The 23,515-nt window shown below is 44.6% G+C and overlaps 1 protein-coding gene across 1 annotated transcript; it reads left to right on the forward strand.

Moving 5' to 3' along the window:
* The first annotated feature begins 836 nt into the window (after positions 1-836).
* LOC147628161 (CASP-like protein 5A2) lies at positions 837-22,251 on the forward strand. The gene is made up of 3 exons (XM_086813195.1): positions 837-1,121; positions 21,751-21,883; positions 21,965-22,251. Exons 1-3 carry the CDS (start codon positions 913-915, stop codon positions 22,157-22,159), a joined length of 537 nt encoding a protein of 178 aa, XP_086669321.1. The 5' UTR covers positions 837-912; the 3' UTR covers positions 22,160-22,251.
* Positions 22,252-23,515: the final 1,264 nt, after the last annotated feature.

Raw genomic sequence — 23,515 nt, forward strand, 5'->3', positions numbered from 1 at the left:
TCAAGATTATGGCCTTAGAAATGGATTATTTATTAATATGTGAATCCAACTTCCAAGAGTGAATACACACCCAAATATCTTCATTCTTCTTAGTAGCACGGCAATTTGAAATAGTAAGTTGCTCCCAGTGATTCACGATTGATGACCAAATGTTTGGTCATGGGCCATGTTTACCATGTGTGTGCTGAGTATGGCCATTATAATGATGAGCTTATAATGATAGAAATGAAGATCATGGCTATAATCATAAAGCATTGTTCATATTTCTAAGGTTGAGAGAGGGTATTCTAGGTAGAAGCTTAAGGATATGTGTTAATAAAGGGCTCGTGAGGGTATGATGTAGTGATAACAAACGACAATCCTACTAACGAGATGAGATCGATCAAGGTAGGCAAGATGTGGAACCGACGAGTTAACTTGCAAGGGTGTGAAAGCGAGGGAGACAACCCAATGGTAAGATGTTTGTGTCTTATTAGAAGGGCGTGATTTTAAATAAACTCACCAGTGTTAGAAATAAACTTTTTTTCTAGCTAGTAAAAAAAAGGACAACCTTCAAGCTAAACCAGTTTTTATTGAAAAAATGTATTAAGTTAATTAGTTCTATAACTAAAACTTCAAAAATTTGAATCTTTTAATTCAAGGCTATGTAAAATATTTGAGCCGTGAAAGTTACACTACCCTAAGCGGTTTAATAAAAAATTACACTACCCTAAGCGGTTTAATAAAAAATCCTCCCCAATAAAAATTGAAAGGGTGTCCAGCTTCTCGCGTTAAAGTTCGTTGTCCGGGGCCGGCTAATGTGAAACAGTTTGGGCGCTTTTGCTTCTGATGAGAGTTGTCATAAGCACGCATTTTTGGCAATGTGGATGATGATAAGATGCAGGCGATTAGTGTACTCCGCCCTTTGAGCTGATGATCTCGTTGTGCACCGAAGCAATGGACGCCAGCGCTCCGATCAGAGACCCGCCTACCACAGTTCTACGGTGGAGATTAGAGGACATGCACGTGGTGCCGGGCACCTCCGGCAGCCTTGCTCTCCGAATCTGCCAGTTCTCTGCGGCAATCGTCTCCTTCAGCGTCATGATCTCTGCTGCAAACTTCTCCAGTGTCACTGCTTTCTGGTAATTTCTATGCTTTTTCTGCAGATCTCATGATCCATTGCTGCTTTTATAAGAACCCAACTCAGCATCCGAGCTGGTCTGTGAAGAGTCATAATGCCCCATTGATTCCTTTGCAAAGACACAACTTAGCATCCTAGATGGGCTGGACTTTGTATGAAGGATTTTCCTGCCAGTAAAATGGAAAAAATACTTACCGAAAAGCCGTCACAATGCACATCCCCCCTTCACTAGCCTGCTAGGCCTTTGGCTAAGTGCTCGCAGGCACTCCCACCCCACTTGCAGCTACCAATTTCAAACGCACACGTCCTGCCAGTGTTACTGGTCCGGTCTCCCGGAGGCACCAATCACGGCATTTCAAACATTTACATGTCCTACCAGTGTTGCTAGTTCTCACAGTCAGTCCGGTCCCTCGAGGCACCCTCATTGGAGAATGTGACTTGAGATCCTAATGTGCTAGGGAGGGTTAAACAAATGATAGATGTAACAATTAGATAAAAAGAATGAACACCTAAATTAAGAGGCTTAATGGGATGATAAATACTCAAAGCATAATCATAATTTCGTTGCTAATCCACACTCATTTTGAGAGCTCGTATACAAGTTTATATATATCTAAATTCGAGCATCTTCTGTTAGAAGTCATCTCCTGTCTTTATCAGACACCAGGGCCTCTGTTGTGGGTGTGCCCACCCTTCGTAGGTGTTTTATCATTTTTCCTCACTCCCTGTATTTTTTTCCCCTTTTTCCCTATTTTTCCAGGGTGTGGGAGGCAGTGTAGGACCTGTGGGCTGTACCAGGTGCTGGCCGACTGCTCACAGGCAATCCGAGTTGTTCTTTGCTACTGGCCGACTGCACACGTGTGAGGGCCGACTCATGATATGCTGGCCGACTGATGTTTTTTCTGGTCGTGGACATTTCATGTCCAATCGGCTGTCCATCTACTGGCCGACTGCACTCATGGGGCCATATAAAATGGCCCCATGGCCCCCCACCTATTGTATCTTGGTTTTCATTGCGGGATCTTGTGTATAGAGAAGAGTTACACGCCTATCTCTCGAGTCTCTCCTTCTCTTGTGTTGTCTATTTTCTGCACTCTACTTGCTCTTGTGATCTCAGATTTTGTTATCATCTCCGTTGCGTATTTTGACATGGTATCAGAGCCCTAGGCTCTTGAAAGATCTTGGGAGTTTTTCTGAGCAAGAGAGGGATTGTTACGTTGCTGATTGGTGGACTGTTAGGGACTGTTCGGGAAGAGAAGTAGCAAGAGGAAGGCGGGCTAAGTTGCTGGACAGCCACTTGTAGGTTTAAAGTTTTTTTTTCCTACCTACCCACCCTTTTCAGTTACATCCTCGCGATGGCAGATTTGTTAGAGATGGCTGAGAAGCATGTGAAGATCCCAACTCTCCCCATGTTCCCAGTGGACCGTCAGTTGGACGGGAACAATTACGGCATTTGGAAGGTGATGAGATGGAGTCTGTGTTGGAGTCATATGACCTTGCTGATTTCATTGTTATCGGGGTTCCACGGCCGGAAGCAGAGGAAGGGGAGCTATTGTCAATGAAGAAGGACCGCGAGGCACAGGCACAGGCACAGATGTGGAATCGTGTCAACGCCAGGGTCCGGTCATTTATCTTCCTCAACTACACACCACAAGTAATCAATCACGTAAAGCATATGATGCTGGCCAGAGGCATATGGCAGCACTTGGCTTCTCTTTATAATAGGGTATCGCCCATGAAGAGGATTTCCTTGGAAGTGCAGATGCGGGTTATGAACCTTGCAAAGTCGTCGACGAGACGAGAGCACATTAACAAGCTGCAGGCCCTTCAGCAGGAAGTCCTCCAGGCTGGGAAGGAGATATCATCAGAAGATTTGGCCATTACTTTGCTGTCCCACTTGCCTGCTCAGTATTCCGCTTTCTACTCCTCTTTGATTACTAGTGGCAGGCTCAGCACCATTACCTGGGAGGAGCTTGTGCCCATGGTCCTAGACCAGGAGGAATGTTTCACGAACCCTCCTCACAGTGGAGGTTCGTAGGCCTTAATTGGCCAATGGCCGAAAAGCCGGAATAACAACAAGGGCAAAGGGAAGGCTTCACCGGAGAAATCTTCTGAGAAGAAGCCTGAAACAAAACGAGAGAAACTGAAGGCCGAGCGGTCTTGCAATGATTGTGGCGGGAAAGGCCACTATTGGAGGAAGTGTCCTAAGCGGACTGGAAAGAGTGCTGATTCTTTAGCCTCAGCTGCAAAGACTCCTGCATTTGTGCACTTAGGGATGATGGACTCCGATGCTTCATCGTCTTCGAGCAAGGAGGCAGTTTGCTTCACCGCAAAGGATACTTTGGCTTATGCGCATCCTTCACCTCTTGCTTTTAAAGGAGTCGATATGCCCTTGAAATAGGTGTGTTTTTCCCCTTTTGGCCAAAAGTGACGACTAGCCCCAAAATAGCTGTGTTTTTTTCCATTTTTGGCCAAAAGTGACTGAATAGCCAAAAATATCAGCTTATGTGCTTTTTCCTAGCTTGTTGGTCAAGACTCCTCTAGGTGCCTCCTTTTGGTCCACATGCATGTCCAGAAGGTGATAAATCCGGCCACACTTTAATGATGCGTGAACCTGTCGCCTTAAAAATCAAACCAACAAATAAAATCCCTTGTAGTTCAAACTCTGTTGCCATCTTTGTGGTCAAACTTTGCTAGTAAGTACTTCAGCTTTATTCAGTGGAAAATCCTCGTTTACACCTTGGTTCCAGACAGTGTGAAACACTGTTCAAGATTGGTGAGGGGACCAAATTGGTGACACCGGCTATATATATGTCCAAACAGGGGCAGTCGACCAGCACCCTCACGACAAGGAAAAAACCATGACTTCCTAAAATAGGGGAAAAGGTGGGAAAAAGATGTGAGGGGTGACCAGCCCCTCTAGCTAACATGGTCAGCCCTAAAGGCTAAAATAGGACACCACAAAGGGAGCCAACAACAAGGGGATGAAGATGTCTAACATCCCCTCTCAACACCAGATGCTGAGTGAACTCCAAGAAGCTAGAGATGTTGTTCTTGATCAAAGATGAAAGACTGCAGCAAAAGGTACCAGGAAAGCTCCAACAACAAGGGGACGAAGATGTCTAACATCCCCTCTCAACACCAGATGCTGAGTGAACTCCAAGAAGCTAGAGATGTTGTTCTCGATCAAAGATGAAAGACTGCAGCAAAAGGTACCAGGAAAGCTCCACAAGCAATCTCCTCAGCAACTTAGCTACAAAAGCAATAGAACAAGCTACCAAGTACACCTCTCCTCTGGAAGAAAACAACCATGTAGGTTGCTTCGTGCTGCTCCAAATAATGGTTCCACTCCCAAGTGTAAAAACACTCCCTGAAGTCGAATGTTGTGTTTCCAGCTTGGGGAAGGTTTGAAAAACCTCAAAATCAACCAAGATGAGATCCTAAAGATAATCAATCTTGGAAGAAGCAGGCTGCGCCTCATTGGAACCCTCTTAAGTCCATTTGCTCAAACACTGTAACAAGAGTTGCCAAACACTGGAAAAAAGCATTATCTGGGAAGGTCGGCATCGCAAGATGTAAAGACTCTGTAGAAAAGATGGGGTCTATTTGCCCAAACTCCATACCATGAGTTGCCCAATGCTTTACACAAGCACACTCTCGTGAGGTGGGCATCGCTAGATGAAAGGACTCCACGTCCCCCTCTGAAAAATGATGTCGTTGGACTGGTCACTGGTACAAGCCGAACTTGATTTTGATCCAAATCCAAAAACTCTGGAAGTACCATTGTGCCCCAGGCACGGCTAGCAACCACAGATCCAAAGCATCCCACTGGGTCCGAAAGTCCATCCTCCAAAACAACCCTACACGCCGCATCAAACCAAATGCAGAACTAGTAGGGGGAGGGGTAGCCTTAGAAGCATCACAAAGAGAGGCAGAGGTAGACTCCTGACAGTGGTAATAAAGTCCTCAAAAGCATCACTGATGGAAGAAGACTGAAATCAGAAAATTCAGTGTCCTCCTCAGGTACCAAGCTGTCACCAAAGCCACAATCCACACAAGACCCCCTGTGCAAGTGATACGTGTCCATTGGAGAAGAAAACACAGCCAACAAAGGACTTGCAATCCTGAAAATACAGGCCGACCAACTTCCACACCTTAGATGAGGAAAAAATGATGAAGAGAAGGTACCTTCGGCTGAAAACGATGAAGCCCAGGTAAAAGTAGAGCTACCAGCAGTTACAGTCCAGCAAACGCAGAGGTGAAGGGGCTGTAGACAGGGCAGAATATGGGGCAGCCGGAAAAAAAAAACAGATCCTGGTGATACCATGAAGGAAGAAGAGAGAACAACTAAAGCTGCAAGTCACCAGCGCTCTGATACCATGAAGGAATGCACAACGGATGATGGGAAAGTGGAAACACATGAGAGAGAGAGAGAGAGAGAGAGAGAGAGAGAGAGAGAGAGATAGGATCTGTGTGAGCCATGTGGCTGATGTACATTTTTACATATAATATAAAACACCATTTCACGAAAAAAGAGAGAGAGAGAGAGAGAGAGAGAGAGAGAGAGAGAGAGAGAAATGCAGGTGAATACCTGCCCTCAATATCAACCAAACAAGAAGCACATGCTGGTACACAGGTGAGAGAGAGACACATGTGAGAGAGAGAGAGAGAGAGAGAGAGAGAGAGAGAGAGACGCAAGTGAATACCTGCCCTCAATATCAACCAAACAAGAAGCCATGCTGGTACAAGTCCCGAGTAGGAGGGGGGAAGATCACCTTGTATGTGAGGGACTGTAGCAAGCCAAAAAACGCAGAGGCACTGAGGCATGCAAGGCAAATACTCAAGTGAGTGTGTGAGGGAGGGTTGGCCCGGCTACATATATGCCCAGCACCCTCGTGACAGGGAAAAAACCATGACTCCCTAAATTGGGGAAAAAGGGGGGGAAAAGATGTGAGGGCTGACCAGCCTCTCTAGCTAACACGATCAGCCCTAAAAGCTAAAATAGGACACCACAAAGGAAGCTAGCTGTCACCAATTGGCCGACCATTTGGTCCATCTCCAGTTTTTGCGTCTTGTTTACTTGAGGCCAGGCCGGTGTCTCATGTGAAGAGGCCAGTATTTTGCTGACATGGACGGGAGCTAGACTGGTGCCATCCGTGTGTTAGCAAGACGGTGTCGTATGGACGGGAGCCAGATTGGTGCCATCCGTGTATGACCTGGACTGTGTTCGACCCATGGGATTGTCACGCCATGGAAGAGCGAGTATTTGTGCCGTGTCTTACCTATGGGACTGTCACTCCATAGGGAGGCTCGTGCCTAGAACTGTGTCTTACCTATGGGACTGTCACTCCATAGGAAGACCAGGTTTTTATGTTTTACGTCGTGCCGTTTTTGTGCCGACACATATTTTGTACTTGTTTCATGAACGGGAGATATGTCCATGATGCTATTTGCACATGCACTCATGTTTTGCATGTTTGAAACTGTTTTCGCATGATTTGTATTTTTGTGTTTGCCTGCTTGACGTGTTACTTACTGAGCGGGGACGCCTGCCAGTAGTCGTGAAGTTTGCTCTGTCTTCTGACGAGTTTTGGTGCATGTGAACAGGTGGTAAGTATATTGCACATGTTAGTTTAATACTTTAATCTCTAACCTTTTGATTTATAAGGTTGTATGTTCACATACACTTAAAAGTGGGCACCTGGGGAGCCAGCCAACACCATAGTTTAAACTTTCTGGTACTCGTTCCGCAGAGAATTGTCGCGGGATTTGTTTGGAGAGAATGGATTGTATTTGGTTCCACTCTAATTTTTATTAAAAGGAGCCATCACCCTTCGTGGAGATTAAACAACCGGCGACCATCTCTTATGTTTCTGCTCCCAGGCGGCTGAACTGGTTGCGCATCCTTTTCCGGGAGGTGTGCGCTCCACTTGCAACAAAACTGCTGCACAGGCTGCCTTTCCCATACAAGCTGCGCATGTACACGGGCAAACTGCTTCTGCACTTCTGTATGTGGCTGCTGACAGGCTGCACTTCTATACTCTCCCAGGCGGTTGCACCTGTTTCCCAGCAGGCTACGTGATCCTGTGCAGAGGCGGCCAAAACAGGCTACAGCCAGGCGTCTTATCCCCTTTGCAAGCGGGTGCTTCTCTCTACCCTCAGGCGACTGCACTCCATCTTTCTACGCAGCCTACCAAAGCAGCCGGCCGTGTGTCCAACACCAGCAGGTTGCGTGTACATCTCCAACAAGTGGTGCTTTGCATCCAGGACGTTGTCCACCACGAGCAGACTGTGCTCCAGCAGGCGGCTATCCACACCAGTTATCTTCCCTAGGCGGCTGCCTCCTCGGCACAGTGGCTGCTGCCCTTCTCCCATACAAAGTGATTATATCATCCCCACAAGCGGCTCCTGCCACCATCTTTCAGGTGGCTGCATCCCTGGTATTCTCCACTAGTAGCTGCACACAAACAGACACTATGGGTATTGGTTTTCCTTTTGCCAACTACAAGTAAGTAAATTTTCAGATTTAAGTAAAGTACTTTGTGATAAATCTGATAAGGGATTCTCTCCTCGGCAACACCCGTTCGGTGCCGGGTAGTCCCAGCTCTTGGAGAACCACGGTCCAAAGGTGCTGAGATCGGGAGAGCCAGGCGTTAGTACGGGAGCGCCTGTTTGTGCGTGGTCCTGGAACACCAGTTGGGTGCTCTCCGCGGAGTCCAGTGAAGGCACAGGACCGTAGAGATTGGACCACTCAAGTGGTCGCTCTGCTTCGAACATCTACTTCGAACGTCGACTTCGAGCCTATTTGTTTGGTACTGTATTCATATGTACATGGACATCATCTGGTTCTTGGAACCCATGGAGCATTGTATTTGTTAAATACTCCCAATAAATATATCATATATTGAGGGGGGGGTCGGCCCATTCCGGCCCCAGTGCTGGTGTCTATCTATCCATTTCATTTCATTTCAATTTCAAGTTGTTATTAAGTTGTTCATTTCAAATTGTGGTATTAAGTTGTGCTATTACGCGTGTGGGTGTCCAACGAAGTCTTTCCCACTTGACGGGATCGGTTTCATTGGTATCAGAGCACGGTTGTTTCCCTTTTCCTAGTGGGAAAACGAACCTGTGTACTGGACACCCCGCTTTTAGCACACTTAACACAATGGACAGCCAAGGCAACCCTTTGGAAGTACCAAATTCGAGGGGTCCATCTAGTGCCTCTCGTGGGTCTGATGCTCTGCGAGGAAGGCACAAGCCCCTTGAAAGAGTTAATGATAGTGAATCAAAGGGTCAATTGTCTCGAGGAAAGACAGTCATGCTTGAACAAGAGCTTGATGCAATGAGGGCTGAAATGAAAACTTTTGCAGGCACAAGAGCAAGAGTTAAAATTTTTGCATGAAGATCCCCATGTGCAAAGTGCCATTGAAGCTAGGAAAGCTGATGCAATGGTAGATGTAACTTTTGAGTCCATGGCACGGGAAGTGGGCAAGAAGCCAAGGGAGTTGGCACTTGCCTACCTCCTCCGCAAAGGTGATATCAAAGAGGGGGACGACGGAGAGCTGAAATTCAGAAATCCACCTCGCTTGAAGCATGGAGATCCCGCATCTCAAAGGCTGAAGTCTTTTATGCAAAAGGAAAAGGTGACAGTCACCTCTCGACATGCATCTTCCCCACAAGGCACAAAGCCTGACAGATATATGTATGCTAGTGCTCATGGAGAGCATAAAAGTCACATGCATGCAAGACATGTATCCCATGGTAAGGGTGACAGGTCTGCTTCTAGAAGAGTTTTGCCTTCTGAATTGTCTCATGGAGAGACATTGCCATATGCAGAAAAGTCACATGCATCTGAGTTTCAAGTTTGAGGAGCACATGCCACCGTGCCTCATGAAACTTCTATGACGGCCCATGGAGCCCATGCAGATAGGGCTGCCTCGTTGGATAAGGGGAAAAGAAAAAGAGAAGACCATGAGCCTCATGCGAGAAAGCTCAAAGAATTTAAAGCAGGTGACAAATCTGTTAAGTTTGATGTCTTTCATGGAGAACATGATGCTTCTAAAGTGTTAGCATTTGTGGCACAGTTCGACATTGCTTTTAGCGATGAGGACTTTACCGAAAAGTCTAAAGTACGCCATGCTAGCATGTTTTTGAAAGGGACTGCTGCTCATTGGTGGATCACTGAAAAGATCACCAAGGATTCCATTTGTACCTGGAAGGAATTTAAGGATAGATTCTTGTTGGAATATATGATCAATGTCATGGTCTAAGGTTAAGGCACACAATGAAATGTAAAAGGACCATGTAATATGAAGAGAATCCAGGTGAATGAAGGGTAAACCCCCACTTGAGATAGGCGAGTTTCATTAGATGCTCTGGAGGCTATATTCTAGGGAGCCATGTGGGGGGAGATGGCCTTGGATGCCCTTGATAATATGTAAGCAGTGATGTCGCTCAAACATGTACACCTTGGCTATAAAATGGTGGCCCTCCTAATGATAAATACACGAATTTCTATGCTATGAGAAGCTCCTTATTATGCTATCATTGTGTTCTCTTAATCCTTGATTAAGTGCTAGTTAATTACATTTTTGCTCATGTGACCACCATGGTTTATCTTGAACCACCATAGCTCTTTTATCACTCCTTGCTCACATTAAGCTTGTATTATCACTCATTATGCTTTTCCCAACATGGTATCAGAGCCATGATTATCCTTAGGCATAGTAATTAACCACATTAATTAGATTTCTCATTTTTTCAAGCTTTCCATTAAAGCTTCAACTCACCCCCTGTTGGTATTTTGCTTCATACGAGCTCTATAGTCCATCAAATCACAAGCTTTTTGATTCAAGAGAAAGCTAACAGTCGGCTCCATCGACGCCTAGCTCCATTTGAGCTCCCACGAACTCCACGCGGCGCAATCAACTCTGCAACAGCACGCTTCTGCGCAGCGAAATTCGTCAAATTAGCGCCGTACGATGAATGGTTTGCTAATTCCTCTTGTGAGCATAACATTGATGCTATGAAGCTCCCACGTATTGATTTTCATGAGCAATGGTCCACTGTAGCTGTTGTTTGAACTAATTAATCAGTGACAGTACATGCTGTGTTGCAGAGAAGATTTCCAGAGATTGAAGCAGCATCTTGACATGTTTGAGTGCTGAGTTTAAAGCCAACACCTTGGTTTTCACTTGGTTTAAAGCATTTTATGTTTCTCATTTGGGAAGGGCTTCATTCAATTGCTCAAAGCTCACTGTATTTTTGGGGCAGTTTTTTCTCTTTGAATTAATCACCTCCACTAAGATGACATTCTAATATGCATATTGAGTTGAATACCTCTTTGCAATCATGCCTTTGGATGCGGAATCATCTAATGAAGCTTATATCAAGAAATCATTGAAACCCAAAAGCAAAACTAGAAAACCTAGGATGAAAATCAAGTCTAGGCCCAGTTATTATTACTATGCAAAGGCTTATGGGTTTGGGGAATTCTTGAGTAATATTATGCATCTATATGGTGAAGGGGGATTCTAGCTCTTAATACTTTGCATTGTTCAAATCCAATCATGGAGTCAACTTACATATCATCCTCTTTCATCAAGAAATTCAACGGTCATGACTTCCACACTTGGCAAGTCAAAATGAGGTTTTTACTAATGAAAGGAGGAGTTTGGGGCATAGTCAATGGTACTATACCTAAACCTGCCACACGAGAAGGAGAAGTCTCTTGGCAAACCAAGGATGAGAAAGCATTAGCTCTCATTGCCCTTGGAGTTGAAGATAGTTATATACATTACATTGGTAATGGAACATCTTCACAAATTGCTTGGAATTCACTGGATAAATCCTTTGGTGCTCAAGGCCTCCATAGTAAAATCAGTCTCAAAGTAGACTTTTACAGTCTAGAGTACAAGGTTGATGAGACACTTGCATCTCACATCAACACCATGAAGAGCTTGATGGCCCAGCTCGAAGCCATCAATGAACCAGTCAAGGAGAGTGATGCCATAGCCATCCTCCTAAAGTCAATGCCATCCGAGTATGATACACTCATGCCGACCTTAAAGTACATGCAGGATCCCACTTTGGAGGGAATAGAGAGTGTTCTCTTGGAAGAAGAGAAGAAGTTGAAAGGTAGAGCCATTGATCTTGTCTCAAACCAGGCATACCTTGTTTTAAAGCAAGCCGGCAAACCACTCCAATGTACACATTGTGGAAGGACAGAACATCTTGCCAAGAATTGCTACCACAAAGACAAGCCAAAGCGAATATGCACCAAATGTGGAAAGCCAGGTCACCTCGCCGACAAATGTTACACCAACCAGGCAAATATGGCAAGCACTTCGAATGATTCCGAAGAAGCAATTCAAGCATGTAACAATGTTTCTACCTCTTTTGATGAAGCGGTAGATGCAGAATGGGCTTTCTAAAGCCAACAATGTTTATGCCTTACCCAAATGTTTATGTATGGACACCTCTAACCACCGATGATGTAGGTTATGTGTTATTATGATGCCCACAATATCTCTCAGTAGGCCATGTAGCCCTCAAGCGGGGATTGATGGGGAGTTGGGTCTCCATGACCAACAAATGATGATGATGCCCATGGATATGATGATGATGATGCTATGATGATGATGGGGTATGGGAGAGGAATGTTTTCATGTCATGCTATTTTCTTTTCGCAATGTAGAAGCTATGCTCCCTATGAGCAATGCTAATTTCTTTTATGTACTGTAGAGCTATACTCCTTTTGAGTTAAGCTTTTTCTTTCATGTAATGTTTGGATCAAGGGAGGGCAATATACCATGCCATGATCAAGGGAGGGTGTTGGAATATATGATCAATGTCATGGTCTAAGGTTAAGGCACACAATGAAATGTAAAAGGACCATGTAATATGAAGAGAATCCAGGTGAATGAAGGGTAAACCCCCACTTGAGATAGGCGAGTTTCATTAGATGCTCTGGAGGCTATATTCTAGGGAGCCATGTGGGGGGAGATGGCCTTGGATGCCCTTGATAATATGTAAGCAGTGATGTCACTCAAACATGTACACCTTGGCTATAAAATGGTGGCCCTCCTAATGAGAAATACACGAATTTCTATGCTATGAGAAGCTCCTTATTATGCTATCATTGTGTTCTCTTAATCCTTGATTAAGTGCTAGTTAATTACATTTTTGCTCATGTGACCACCATGGTTTATCTTGAACCACCATAGCTCTTTTATCACTCCTTGCTCACATTAAGCTTGTATTATCACTCATTATGCTTTTCCCAACAATTCTATGCTCAGTTTTTGCCACCAAATGCGGAGCAAACTCTCACTCAAAAGTGGGACAGGCTGGAGCAAAGAGATAATGAAAGCGTGCAACAGTATGTTAACAAGTTCTGGAAAGTGTTGCTGGAAGTAACTCCCTTTATGCAAATCACCGAGGATGAAAGAAAGAGGAAGTTTCGCTCCAGAGTGCAACCAGCATAACGTTCGGGCATTGAATTGCACCCGAAACATACTTTGCAACAGCTCACAGCTTCTGCTCTTGCTACGGAGCAATTGGTGCTCAAGATTAAACAGGATCAAGGAGGTTCAAAGGGGAAAGACAAGGCTGTCCCAAATCTGCAAAAGGGTGGACAGCCACCTAAAAAGAACTTCCGGGAGACCCACAAGGGTGGTAAAGCTGAAAATACCACATCTAAAGATCAGGGCCCAAGGAAGAACAAATTCGGCTTAACCCCGGAGCAAAGAGAGCAATATGCCAAGGATGGAAAATGTTTTTCTTGTGGTAGCAAAGAGCACATGTTTAGACAGTGCCCCGACCGCAAACCAAAGCATGAGGACAAGCAGACCAAGGCTAATGTACATGCAGTTCCTGATGTGCAAGGAAATACAAGTCATGATGCAAAAGAGCGTATGGTATGCAAGGCTTGGGGGCAAATCAAGGATCAGCCCGTCTTATTCATGTTTGATGACTGTGCAACCGATAACTTCATCTCTATGCAAACGGCAGCTACATTGGGTATTGAGGTTGAGAACATGGGACCTTAGATTGAAGCTGAAGCTGCATTTATTGGTAAAGAGGTGCAGGTTACCCCATTGATAGGGAAGTTGCGCATCCATATCCAGAGCTACCTTGATAATGAACATTTCCTAGTTGCTCCACTAAATGGATGTGATGTATTGTTGGGCAAGCCGTGGCACCATAGGCTTGAGCCCCGCAAAGACTACAAGTCCAATATGATTTCTTTTATGCATAAAGGCCGCATGCATTTTATTGATGCTGGCAATGAAGGGGATTCCATCCCACTTGTATCACACATCCAAATTAATAAAGCAATCAAAAAGAGTCTTTCTGCGTACTTGGTTTTTGTGCGTGATAGCCTTGTGCCAAATCATCAAAATGTGGATGCTATGTCTAATGATAGGCTGAATTTTCTTCATGCATTCAACGACTGTTTTGCTGACTCATTGCCAGGTGAATTACCTCCCCAAAGGCTCGAAGATCATCGCATAGATCTTTTGCCAAGTAGTTCTCCACCCAACAAACCCGCATACCGAGTGAGTGCTGCACAACAAGAAGAGATCATGAAGCAGGTAAATGAGCTTTTAGATAAAGGTTTGGTTCAGCCCAGTTCCTCACCTTAGTGCTCTCCTGTGCTTCTTGTTCAAAAGAAGGACGGCTCATTCCACATGTGTGTGGACTATAGAGCTTTGAACAAGCTTACCATCAAGAACAGATTCCCAATTCCGCGAATTGATGATATTTTGGATAAGCTTGATGGTTCGGCTTGTTTCAGTCGACTTGATTTGAAGAGTGGTTATCACCAAATAAGAGTGGTTCCACAAGATGTCCATAAAACTGCATTGAGGACAGCCTTCGGACTATATGAATTTTTGGTAATGCCTTTTGGTCTCACCAATGCTCCTGCTACGTTTAATCGTATGATGGATAGGATATTCCGACCCCATCGCAAATTTACAGGAGTATTCTTTGATGATATCTTGGTTTTCTCCAAGAATGAGCAAGAACACAGAACTCATTTGGTCACAGTGTTCGAAGAGTTGCGGAAGCATAAACTTTTCATTAATGCCAAGAAAAGTGAGTTCTTCCTTTCAGAGATTCATTATTTGGGACACATTGTATCCAAAGATGGAGTAACAATGGATCCTGCAAAGATAGAGACCATTCGGAATTGGCCCGAATTGCAAAACGTACATCAAGTACGTAGTTTTCTGGGATCATGTTCGTATTATAGGCGTTTCATAAGGCATTTTTCTATGATAGCAACTCCTCTACATGATCTCACAAAGAAGAAAATCACTTTCAAATGGACTTCAAAAGAACAGGATGCTTTCTTGCAGCTCAAGCATGCTATCATATGTGGTACAGTATTGATTGTTCCTGACTTGCACAAGTCATTTGTAGTTGAATGTGATGCTTGTGGTGATTGTATAGGAGCTGTCCTAAATCAAGAAGGGCAAAGAATGAGATTTTTGCAGCTGATGAATATGTTCGTGACTTGGAGATAGCCTTTGGTCAGGTGCGGACAGCCATTGCAAGGTCTCAAGATAAGCATAAAATGACTGCTGACAAGCATAGAAGGGACATGCAAGTCAAAGAAGGTGATTGGGTTTTGCTGAAATTTGAGAAGGGTAGGCTTCGGAAGAGGCCAGGACGAGAAGGATCATATCCTAAGCTTTCTCCTCGCTATTATGGACCCTTCAAGGTGATTCAGAAGATCAATGAAGTGTCATACAGGCTTGCTTTACCTAGTCACTGGAAGATTCACAATGCATTCCATGTGAGTCTATTTCGGAAATATGTGGGGCCAGATCCTAATGAGCCTGTCACAGAAGATCCGCCAGAGATTGAAGAACTTGAGGAGATGCTCCAGTCAGAACAGATTGTTTTTCACAAGGAGAGAAAGCTCCCTGCAGGAAAGCTTTCCAGGAGATACCTTGTGAAGTTTAAGAATTATTTGCCTATTGATGCCAAGTGGCTAAATGAGGATTATTTTGTTGATTTCATATCTTGAGGCTTTTCAGTTGAGAACAACTCTTTAGAAGCCCGGGGGGATGTCACCAATTGGCCGACCATTTGGTCCATCTCCAGTTTTTGCGTCTCGTTTACTTGAGGCCAGGCCGGTGTCTCATGTGAAGAGGCCAGTATTTTGCTGACATGGACGGGAGCTAGACTGGTGCCATCCGTGTGTTAGCAAGACGGTGTCGTATGGACGGGAGCCAGACTGGTGCCATCCGTGTATGACGTGGACTGTGTTCAACCCATGGGATTGTCACGCCATGGAAGAGCCAGTATTTGTGCCATGTCTTACCTATGGGACTGTCACTCCATAGGGAGGCTCGTGCTTGGAACTGTGTCTTACCTATGGGACCGTCACTCCATAGGAAGACCAGGTTTTTATGTTTTACGTCGTGCCATTTTTGTGCCGACAGATATTTTGTACTTGTTTCATGAACGGGAGATATGTCCATGATACTATTTGCACATGCACTCATGTTTTGCATGTTTGAAACTGTTTTCGCATGATTTGTATTTTTGTGTTTGCCTGCTTGACATGTTACTTACTGAGCGGGGACGCCTGCCAGTAGTCGTGAAGTCTGCTCTGTCTTCTGACGAGTTTTGGTGCATGTGAACAGGTGGTAAGTATATTGCACATGTTAGTTTAATACTTTAATCTCTAACCTTTTGATTTATAAGGTTGTATGTTCACATACACTTAAAAGTGGGCACCCACTTTGGGCACCCACTTAGGGGACAAGGTGGGGAGCCACACTTAAGTGTGTGTGAGTGGGCATGGTCACCTACCACACCCCGTTGGAACTGGCCACCCACATGCAAGCGTGGGGAGCCAGCCAACACCATAGTTTAAACTCCACTCTAATTTTTATTAAAAGGAGCCATCACCCTTCGTGGAGATTAAACAACTGGCGACCATCTCTTACGTTTCTGCTCCCAGGCGGCTGAACTGGTTGCGCATCCTTTTCCAGGAGGTGTGCGCTCCACTTGCAACAAAATTGCTGCGCAGGCTGCCTCTCCCATACAGGTTGCGCATGTACACGGGCAAACTGCTTCTGCACTTCTGTACGTGGCTGCTGATAGGCTGCACTTCTATACTCTCCCAGGCGGCTGCACCTGTTTCCCAGCAGGCTATGTGATTCTCTGCAGGCGGCCAAAACAGGCTACAGCCAGGCGTCTTATCCCCTTTGCAAGCGGGTGCTTCTCTCTACCCTTAGGCGACTACACTCCATCTTTCTATGCAGCCTACCAAAGCAGCCGGCTGTGTGTCCAACACCAGCAGGCTGCGTGTACATCTCCAACAAGTGGTGCTTTGCATCCTGGTCGTTGTCCACCACCAGCAGACTGTGCTCCAGCAGGCGGCTATCCACACCAGGTATCTTCTCTAGGCGGCTGCCTCCTCGGCACAATGGCTGCTGCCCTTCTCCCATACAAAGTGATTATATCATCCCCACAGGCGGCTCCCTATCCACACCAGGTATCTTCTCTAGGCGGCTGTCTCCTTGGCACAGTGGCTGCTGCCCTTCTCCCATACAAAGTGATTATATCATCCCCACAGGCGGCTCCTGCCACCATCTTTCAGGTGGCTACATCCCTGGTATTCTCCACTAGTAGCTGCACACAAACAGACACTATGGGTATTGGTTTTCCTTCTGCCAACTACAAGTAAGTAAATTTTCAGATTTAAGTAAAGTACTTTGTGATAAATCTGATAAGGGATTCTCTCCTCGGCAACACCCGTTCGGTGCCGGGTAGTCCCAGCTCTTGGAGAACCACGGTCCAAAGGTGCTGAGATCGGGAGAGCCAGGCGTTAGTACGGGAGCGCCTGTTTGTGCGTGGTCCTGGAACACCAGTTGGGCGCTCTCCGCGGAGTCGAGTGAAGGCACAGGATCGTAGAGATTGGACCACTCAAGTGGTCGCTCTGCTTCGAACATCTACTTCGAACGTCAACTTCGAGCCTATTTGTTTGGTACTGTATTCATATGTACATGGACATCATCTGGTTCTTGGAACCCATGGAGCATTGTATTTGTTAAATACTCCCAATAAATATATCATATATTGAGGGGGGGTCGGCCCGTTCCGGCCCCAGTGCTGGTGTCTAACAGAGAATGTGTTTCAACCATAAAAAGTTGCGATCAAGAATATATATCCCCTTCCCAGAGCGGATGGTTTGATTGATAGGTTGCAGGAAGCTTTCTTTTTTTCAAAGATTGACCTTCGGATAGGTTATCACCAGATACGGATAATTGAGGAAGATGTGTTTAAGATGGGAGTCCGCATGCGGTATGGCCATTATGAGTTTCTCGTGTTACCTTTTGGGCTCACGAATGCTTTGCTACTTTCCAGCAGATGATGAATGATCTCCTAAGAGATTATTTAGAGAAATTCGTGGTTGTGTTTCTAGACAGGAGAATTTGTGTGCCAAGTATACGAAGTGTGAGTCCTTCAAAAGAGAGCTCATATATCTAGGACATTGGATTTCTCGAGATGGGATGAGCATAGATCTTGAGCGGATACAGAAAGTTTTAGATTGGCTGGTTTCTCATAATGTAACATGCAACGGAAGTATTCGTAATTTGAGGATTCTGTCACACAAATGCTCACACCGTCTTCTGCATCCTGAGTTTCGCGAGTTTAGCAATCCACTTTAAGACTTCAAACTTTAAGAGATTTGGGAGAGAGAGAGAGATAGAAACTATACACCGTATGGGGTCCCGAATTACCCATTGAAGGGTCCCCTATCACGTTACCGGAATAGTATTTACTTTATTTCTTTGAAGAGACTGACGGTGGACTGACGATAAGCCAAACGCAAGATCTAGGAAGACCAAGAGTCGGGCTGAACAATACACGGCTGTAGAAGCACCAATGATGACCAATCTCGAGCCTATTCACTCTTCCCAATGGATGTAGGAAGACTGTAAATCTGAGGCTGAGAGAAGGGGCTGATTGGGACTGTTCTAGACTATGTATGAATGCTGAGTTTTACCTTCACCAAGTGGCTGTAGCAAAACAATGCATATAAGAATGCTGAAAACTGTATGAATGCTGAAAACGCAAGAGGATCTGTAGGCTGAATGCTGTAGATGCTGCGTTTTACTGAATGAAGGTCCTGATGCAAACTCTAAGGCTTCTACTGACTCTACATACACGAATGCATCTCTTCAAGTGGGTTAAGGGACTTGGACTGACTGATTGACTGTGAGAATGACCTACGTAGCTCGTGTGCTTGACTTATCTTGGACTAAGGATTACAATGGGGTCATGGCGTACGACAATGTCACATGCACTCTGCACTCAGTGCATGGTGACAAGATGGCTCATCGTCAGGAGTGCAGCAGTTGTACAGTTTTAGAACCCAATAGGATGATATTTGTCGTACGTTGTGACCCCATTGTACATCCTCAGTCCAGGATAAGTCAGGCACGAGCTACGTAGGTCATTCCTCAGCCTTAGCGGGTCAGTCAGTCAGTCAAGTCCCTTAACCCACTTGGAGAGAATCATTCATGCATGTAGAGTCAGTAGAAGCCTTAGGGTTTGCATCAGAAAGCACTCTGCATCTTGCATATTATGCATACATATGCCTGTGCATCATTTAGAACATCCCCGAAGCCTTAGGGAATTTACTGGGATTTATCTGGTATTTTTCCCATATTTATTAGTATTTATTTATCATTATTTGCATTATTGGGCATTTATAAATATTAACTTTATTAAATGACCAACCTCCAGTTAGTATAAATAGGCTTGCCTAGAGTCTCTTTTGCTCATTCAGTCTTCATTGTGCTAAGAGCTCTCCTCTTTCTTGCTTTCAGCCCAAGACTAATCCAGCCCTAGTGCCAATACTATCTTGTTATCGGGATAGGGGGCCCTTCAGTGGGTAATTCGGGACCCAATCTGGTGTACAGTTCTCATCTATCTCTCTCTCAACTCTTTAAAGTTTGAAGTAATTAAAGTGGATTGCTAAACTCACGAAACTCAGGATACAGAAGACGGTGTGAGCATATTGTGTGACAGGATCAACCAATACAAAGACTTTCGCTGCATATCACAGACAATTATCATCCTAAAAGGTACTAATAATGTACAATGTTGCATTGATGATGATGAGCCATCTTGTCACCATGCACTATAGTGATGATGATGAGCCATCTTGTCACCATGCACTATAGTGCAGAGTGCATGTGACACATAATGTGAGGCAACTCGAGTGTTTGGCATTCATCATATGTCTTAAGAAGTCGATGAGGAATTATTCGCAATTATCTGTACCTTTCATGGACCTCCTTAGGGGTGGAGGATGTAAGTCCAATAGCCTGATCTCTTGGAAAGAGAAGCTTGATGTGGCTTTTTGAGCTCTCAAGCTTAAGGTGAAGGAAGCACTTGTATTGGTCTTGCTTGATCCAAGTAGGCCATTTGTGGTTGAGACTGATGCTAGTGATTTTGCAATAGACGCAACATTGTTCCAAGATGGCTGACTTGTGGTATTTGAAAGCAAGAAGCTTGATGATACGCAAGTTAGGTGGCACACTCAAGAGAAAGAGCTCTATGCGCTTTGAAAACTTGGTGACATTATCTTTATGGAACCAAGTTTGTTGTGTTGATTGTTGCATGCGTGGAAGCCTTGCTATACTGATCCACAGCCCTAAGCTTGATTAAGAACAAGATGCTGATTTAAACATGATTAAGACAGAGGAGAGAAGAACAGAGAGATTGGTGTCAAGGTTTTTCTTGTATTTATATGGTACAAAAAGGTGGCTTATTGAATGTAGCCTTAGGTCAGCCCCAAAGTGGTGACCCTTGGCCTTTACATGATGACTATTGATCACTATGCTTATGAATGAATGAGAAAATGACTTGATGATGGATTGAATTGTGACTTTTGCTTATATATATGTGAGGGATGCCAGTCTGCTAGCTGTAGAGGCTGTCGGCCTGTTGTGAACATGAAAATATGGATGAAATCCTTGAACTGTTGCGAATACTGCCCACATATGGTGCGTTGTCTCCAGTCGCCTGCCACCTACTGTTTGGTCTCTCTGCTTGCTGCCGACACTGCTTTGCTGGCTGTCGACAAGGGTCCCAAGCCCCCTCGTGGTAATGGTGATGATGTAAATGCTGCTGATAGTGACCTTGATGCCGCTGATGATGATGGTGGTGATTCTGATGATGATGAGGATGATGCTGTAGATGATACTTATCTGATTTTACTTATGCTTCTACTAATGATTGACTTAATCGATTATTAGTCAGGGATTAAGATTGTTCATGCATATGTTTAGCCATGGCACGGTCGTGCACGTGGCATTCCCTTCTACTAAACTTGATGACAAGGTGGACACTCTGTCATCCTTCCTCCTTGGATTGCTACTGACTTTGACCTTCTACTTTAATTGACTGATATTTTTGTGTGAACACATTCACTCCTGATCTCCACTTCCAAGTCGCTCAAGAATGTTCAATTGCTTTCCCCATGCCTACTTTCCCCTTATTACCCTTAACACAGCGGTGGGTCACTTGCAGGAATTGATCATGATTGTTTGCTAGGCCTTTGGAACTGATCTGAGAGCTTAATGATGTACTGGTTCTGTGTACATACCCTTAGGAAATGCTTCCTCTGGCTTCGCCTATTGGAGACCAGTCCATCTGCTACCCTGTTGCATCCTTTTTGCTAGAACTGTGCACCTTCCTTGGGACAATGCTTAGTGGGCTGAGCCTGAATGCTCTGATACCAATGTTGCATTTGCGCAAACCTTGTTGTATTGATCCATAGCCCTGAGCTTGATTAAGAACAAGATGTTGATTTAAACATGATTAAGACAGAGGAGAGAGAAGAAGAGAGAGATTGGTGTCAGGGCTTTTCTTGTATTTATATTGTACAAAAAGGTGGCTTACTAAATGTACATGGCTGAGCCTTAGGTCAGCCCCAAAGGGGTGACCCTTGGCCTTTACATGATGACTACTGATCACTATGAAGAAATGAGAAAATGACTTGATGATGGACTGAATTATGCCTTTTGCTTATATATATGTGAGGGATGCCAGTCAGCCAGCTGTAGAGGCTGTCGGCCTGTTGTGGACATGAAAATATGGATAAAATCCCTGAACTGCTGTGAATGCTGCCTACATATGCTGCCTTGTCTCCAGTCGCCTGCCACCTGCTGTTTTGTCTCTTTGCTGGCTGCCGACACTGCTTTGCTGGCTGTCAACAGGGGTCCCAAGCCCCTCTTGGTGATGGTGATGATGTAAATGCTGCTGATAATGACCCTGACCCTGATGCTGATGATGATGATGATGAGGGTGATTCTGATGATGATATCGTGTTTTTGAGACCAAACAGGGTCATGTCTGACTAGGATGGTTGTGATGGCTTTGTGAAGGTTTGACTAATGCTAGATAGGTAGCATACACTGTTGATAGAAAGTTATCAGAACTAATTGAAGGTCTGTAACATGCCAGGTTTAGGGAAAAAATGTGGGCATTTTCTGGATAACATTCAAATGTATGGTCAAACTTTTGGAACACATAAAGATATTGCTCCTAATGCTTGGATGATTTTGGGGTCTAATTAATGCTTGGCTTTGCAGTTTCTTGGTGGCAGCTATGGTTCTGCAATGCATGTGGAGCCTTTCCGTGGCAACTATTGAAGGCTATGCCTTGCTGTTGGGCAGAAGCCTTCGAGATTCTCCCCTTCTAAGCTTGTTTGCTGTGGGTGATTGGGTGAGCTGCTGCATTAATGCTTCGAGAAAAGCGTAATTCTAGTTTTCTTTGTTTTTTCTTACATCCGGAATCGTATTGCAGATCACAGCAGTTGTAACTTTTGCTGGTGCATGTGCATCAGCTGGAATAGCAGTACTAATCGGACGAGACGTTCATCAAGGCTGTGATGCAAATTACTGTGGCAGATATGCTGCAGCAGCTGGGATGGCATTCTTAAGCTGGCTGCTAATCTCAACTTCTTTTTTGTTCACCTTCTGGCTCTTGGCAACACGGTAGTCTGCGTTTAGGGGTGGACAAAACCATGTGCTTGTCTGCCTGGGAATCTTTCAGCTCTTTAGTCTGCTTCCAAGGATCAACAACTGAGTGGTGTAAGGCGGTAACTCCTGCAAGTCATTCTACCGGTCTGGTCTTGTTTATTTGGTTGAATTTTTGTCTTTGGTCTTTTCAGAACAAACAATGTAAATTATTCAGGAGTGTGGTGTAGAACACAGTGAAGCAGAAACATCCAGTCAGCCATGAAGCTTTGTCAGTCATTGGAAACTTCTGGATTGAATGCAGTGATCAATGAGTTACATCAAAGACTAGTGGACGATGATGTCATCCAAGAGGGTTTGCAGATCCAACTTGTGTGTGTGTGGGAGCCGGCATAAAACAGTTCCACTTGTAAAGCAGGAAATCTTTTAGGTACTCGGTCTTCAAGGACTTGGTCTTCAAGGGCTTTATTTTGTGTGGAAATACTGATCCCATAAAATACTTTCAAATTGTAGACCGGGCTCCTCCGATGTTTGTGTATTTTTATTTTTCTGCTGAAGGTTGATTGAATGTTGACATGGAAGTTGCAATTTTATTTTGGAACTGAAAACATGCCAAGTCACCTTCCTCCCCTACTTAGAAGTGTTGAGGATTTGTTCATTGTTCGGGTAGGGAAGCTGAGTCTACAGGACACAGCAGGGTGCTTATGGCTGTTTGGGCTTGAAATGGCACAGTGTGGTCAGCATAGTTTAACATTACCAAATACACCAAGGTGAAAATGTTAGATTCTATGGAAGCATCAGATAATATTTTTTGTTGAGAATCCATTACCTACCTAAATGAGAGTAGAAAAGTGGGGGTCCTAAGCTGTTGGGGGCTCTTTCACATACCTTTAGATAGTGCTTTTAATCAGGATGTATGATCATGCTAGACTTGCACAACATTTTGTAAGGAGAACGGTCACAAATTCAGACAGGTAATTTATTAATACAGAGACATGTGGTGGTCATCTAGACGAGTCAGGTCAGCAAATCACTGAAATAAAGATGAGTTTTCCAGCAATGGCAGACTAATCCTTTTGAATGCCTTCAATGTGAGGATATTAGAGCAGACATGGGATGGAACAGAAGTTGCAATTATATTAGGATGTTACTATAGCAACATCTAAAGGGTGTTACATGGTGGAATGTGTGGTAGAACAAGGACTGGAAAGCTGTGTGGTAAGGAGCCTCTTGTCTGTCATGTAAATTGCCTTTTGTCATGTATATCAAATAGGATATAAAGTACATCCATCTTCTTCAATTTAACTATATCCACTGCCATGTGGCAGCTCTCCCTTGAGCTACCATGTAGCAGCACCTCAAGCTCCCCTGTAGAGTG

This window comes from Cibotium barometz, chromosome 19 (genome assembly GCF_041138505.1).
Source record: "Cibotium barometz isolate CiBa-2024 chromosome 19, ASM4113850v1, whole genome shotgun sequence".
In the NCBI taxonomy this organism is placed as follows: Eukaryota; Viridiplantae; Streptophyta; class Polypodiopsida; order Cyatheales; family Cibotiaceae; genus Cibotium; species Cibotium barometz.

Bases quoted from the DNA above. Each gene is read 5' to 3' on its own strand.
- LOC147628161 (XM_086813195.1), top strand. From the start codon at position 913: ATGATCTCGTTGTGCACCGAAGCAATGGACGCCAGCGCTCCGATCAGA. The intron at 1,122-21,750 runs GTAATTTCTATG...TTGGCTTTGCAG, and splicing joins TCCAGTGTCACTGCTTTCTG to TTTCTTGGTGGCAGCTATGG. The intron at 21,884-21,964 runs GTGAGCTGCTGC...ATCGTATTGCAG, and splicing joins TGTTTGCTGTGGGTGATTGG to ATCACAGCAGTTGTAACTTT.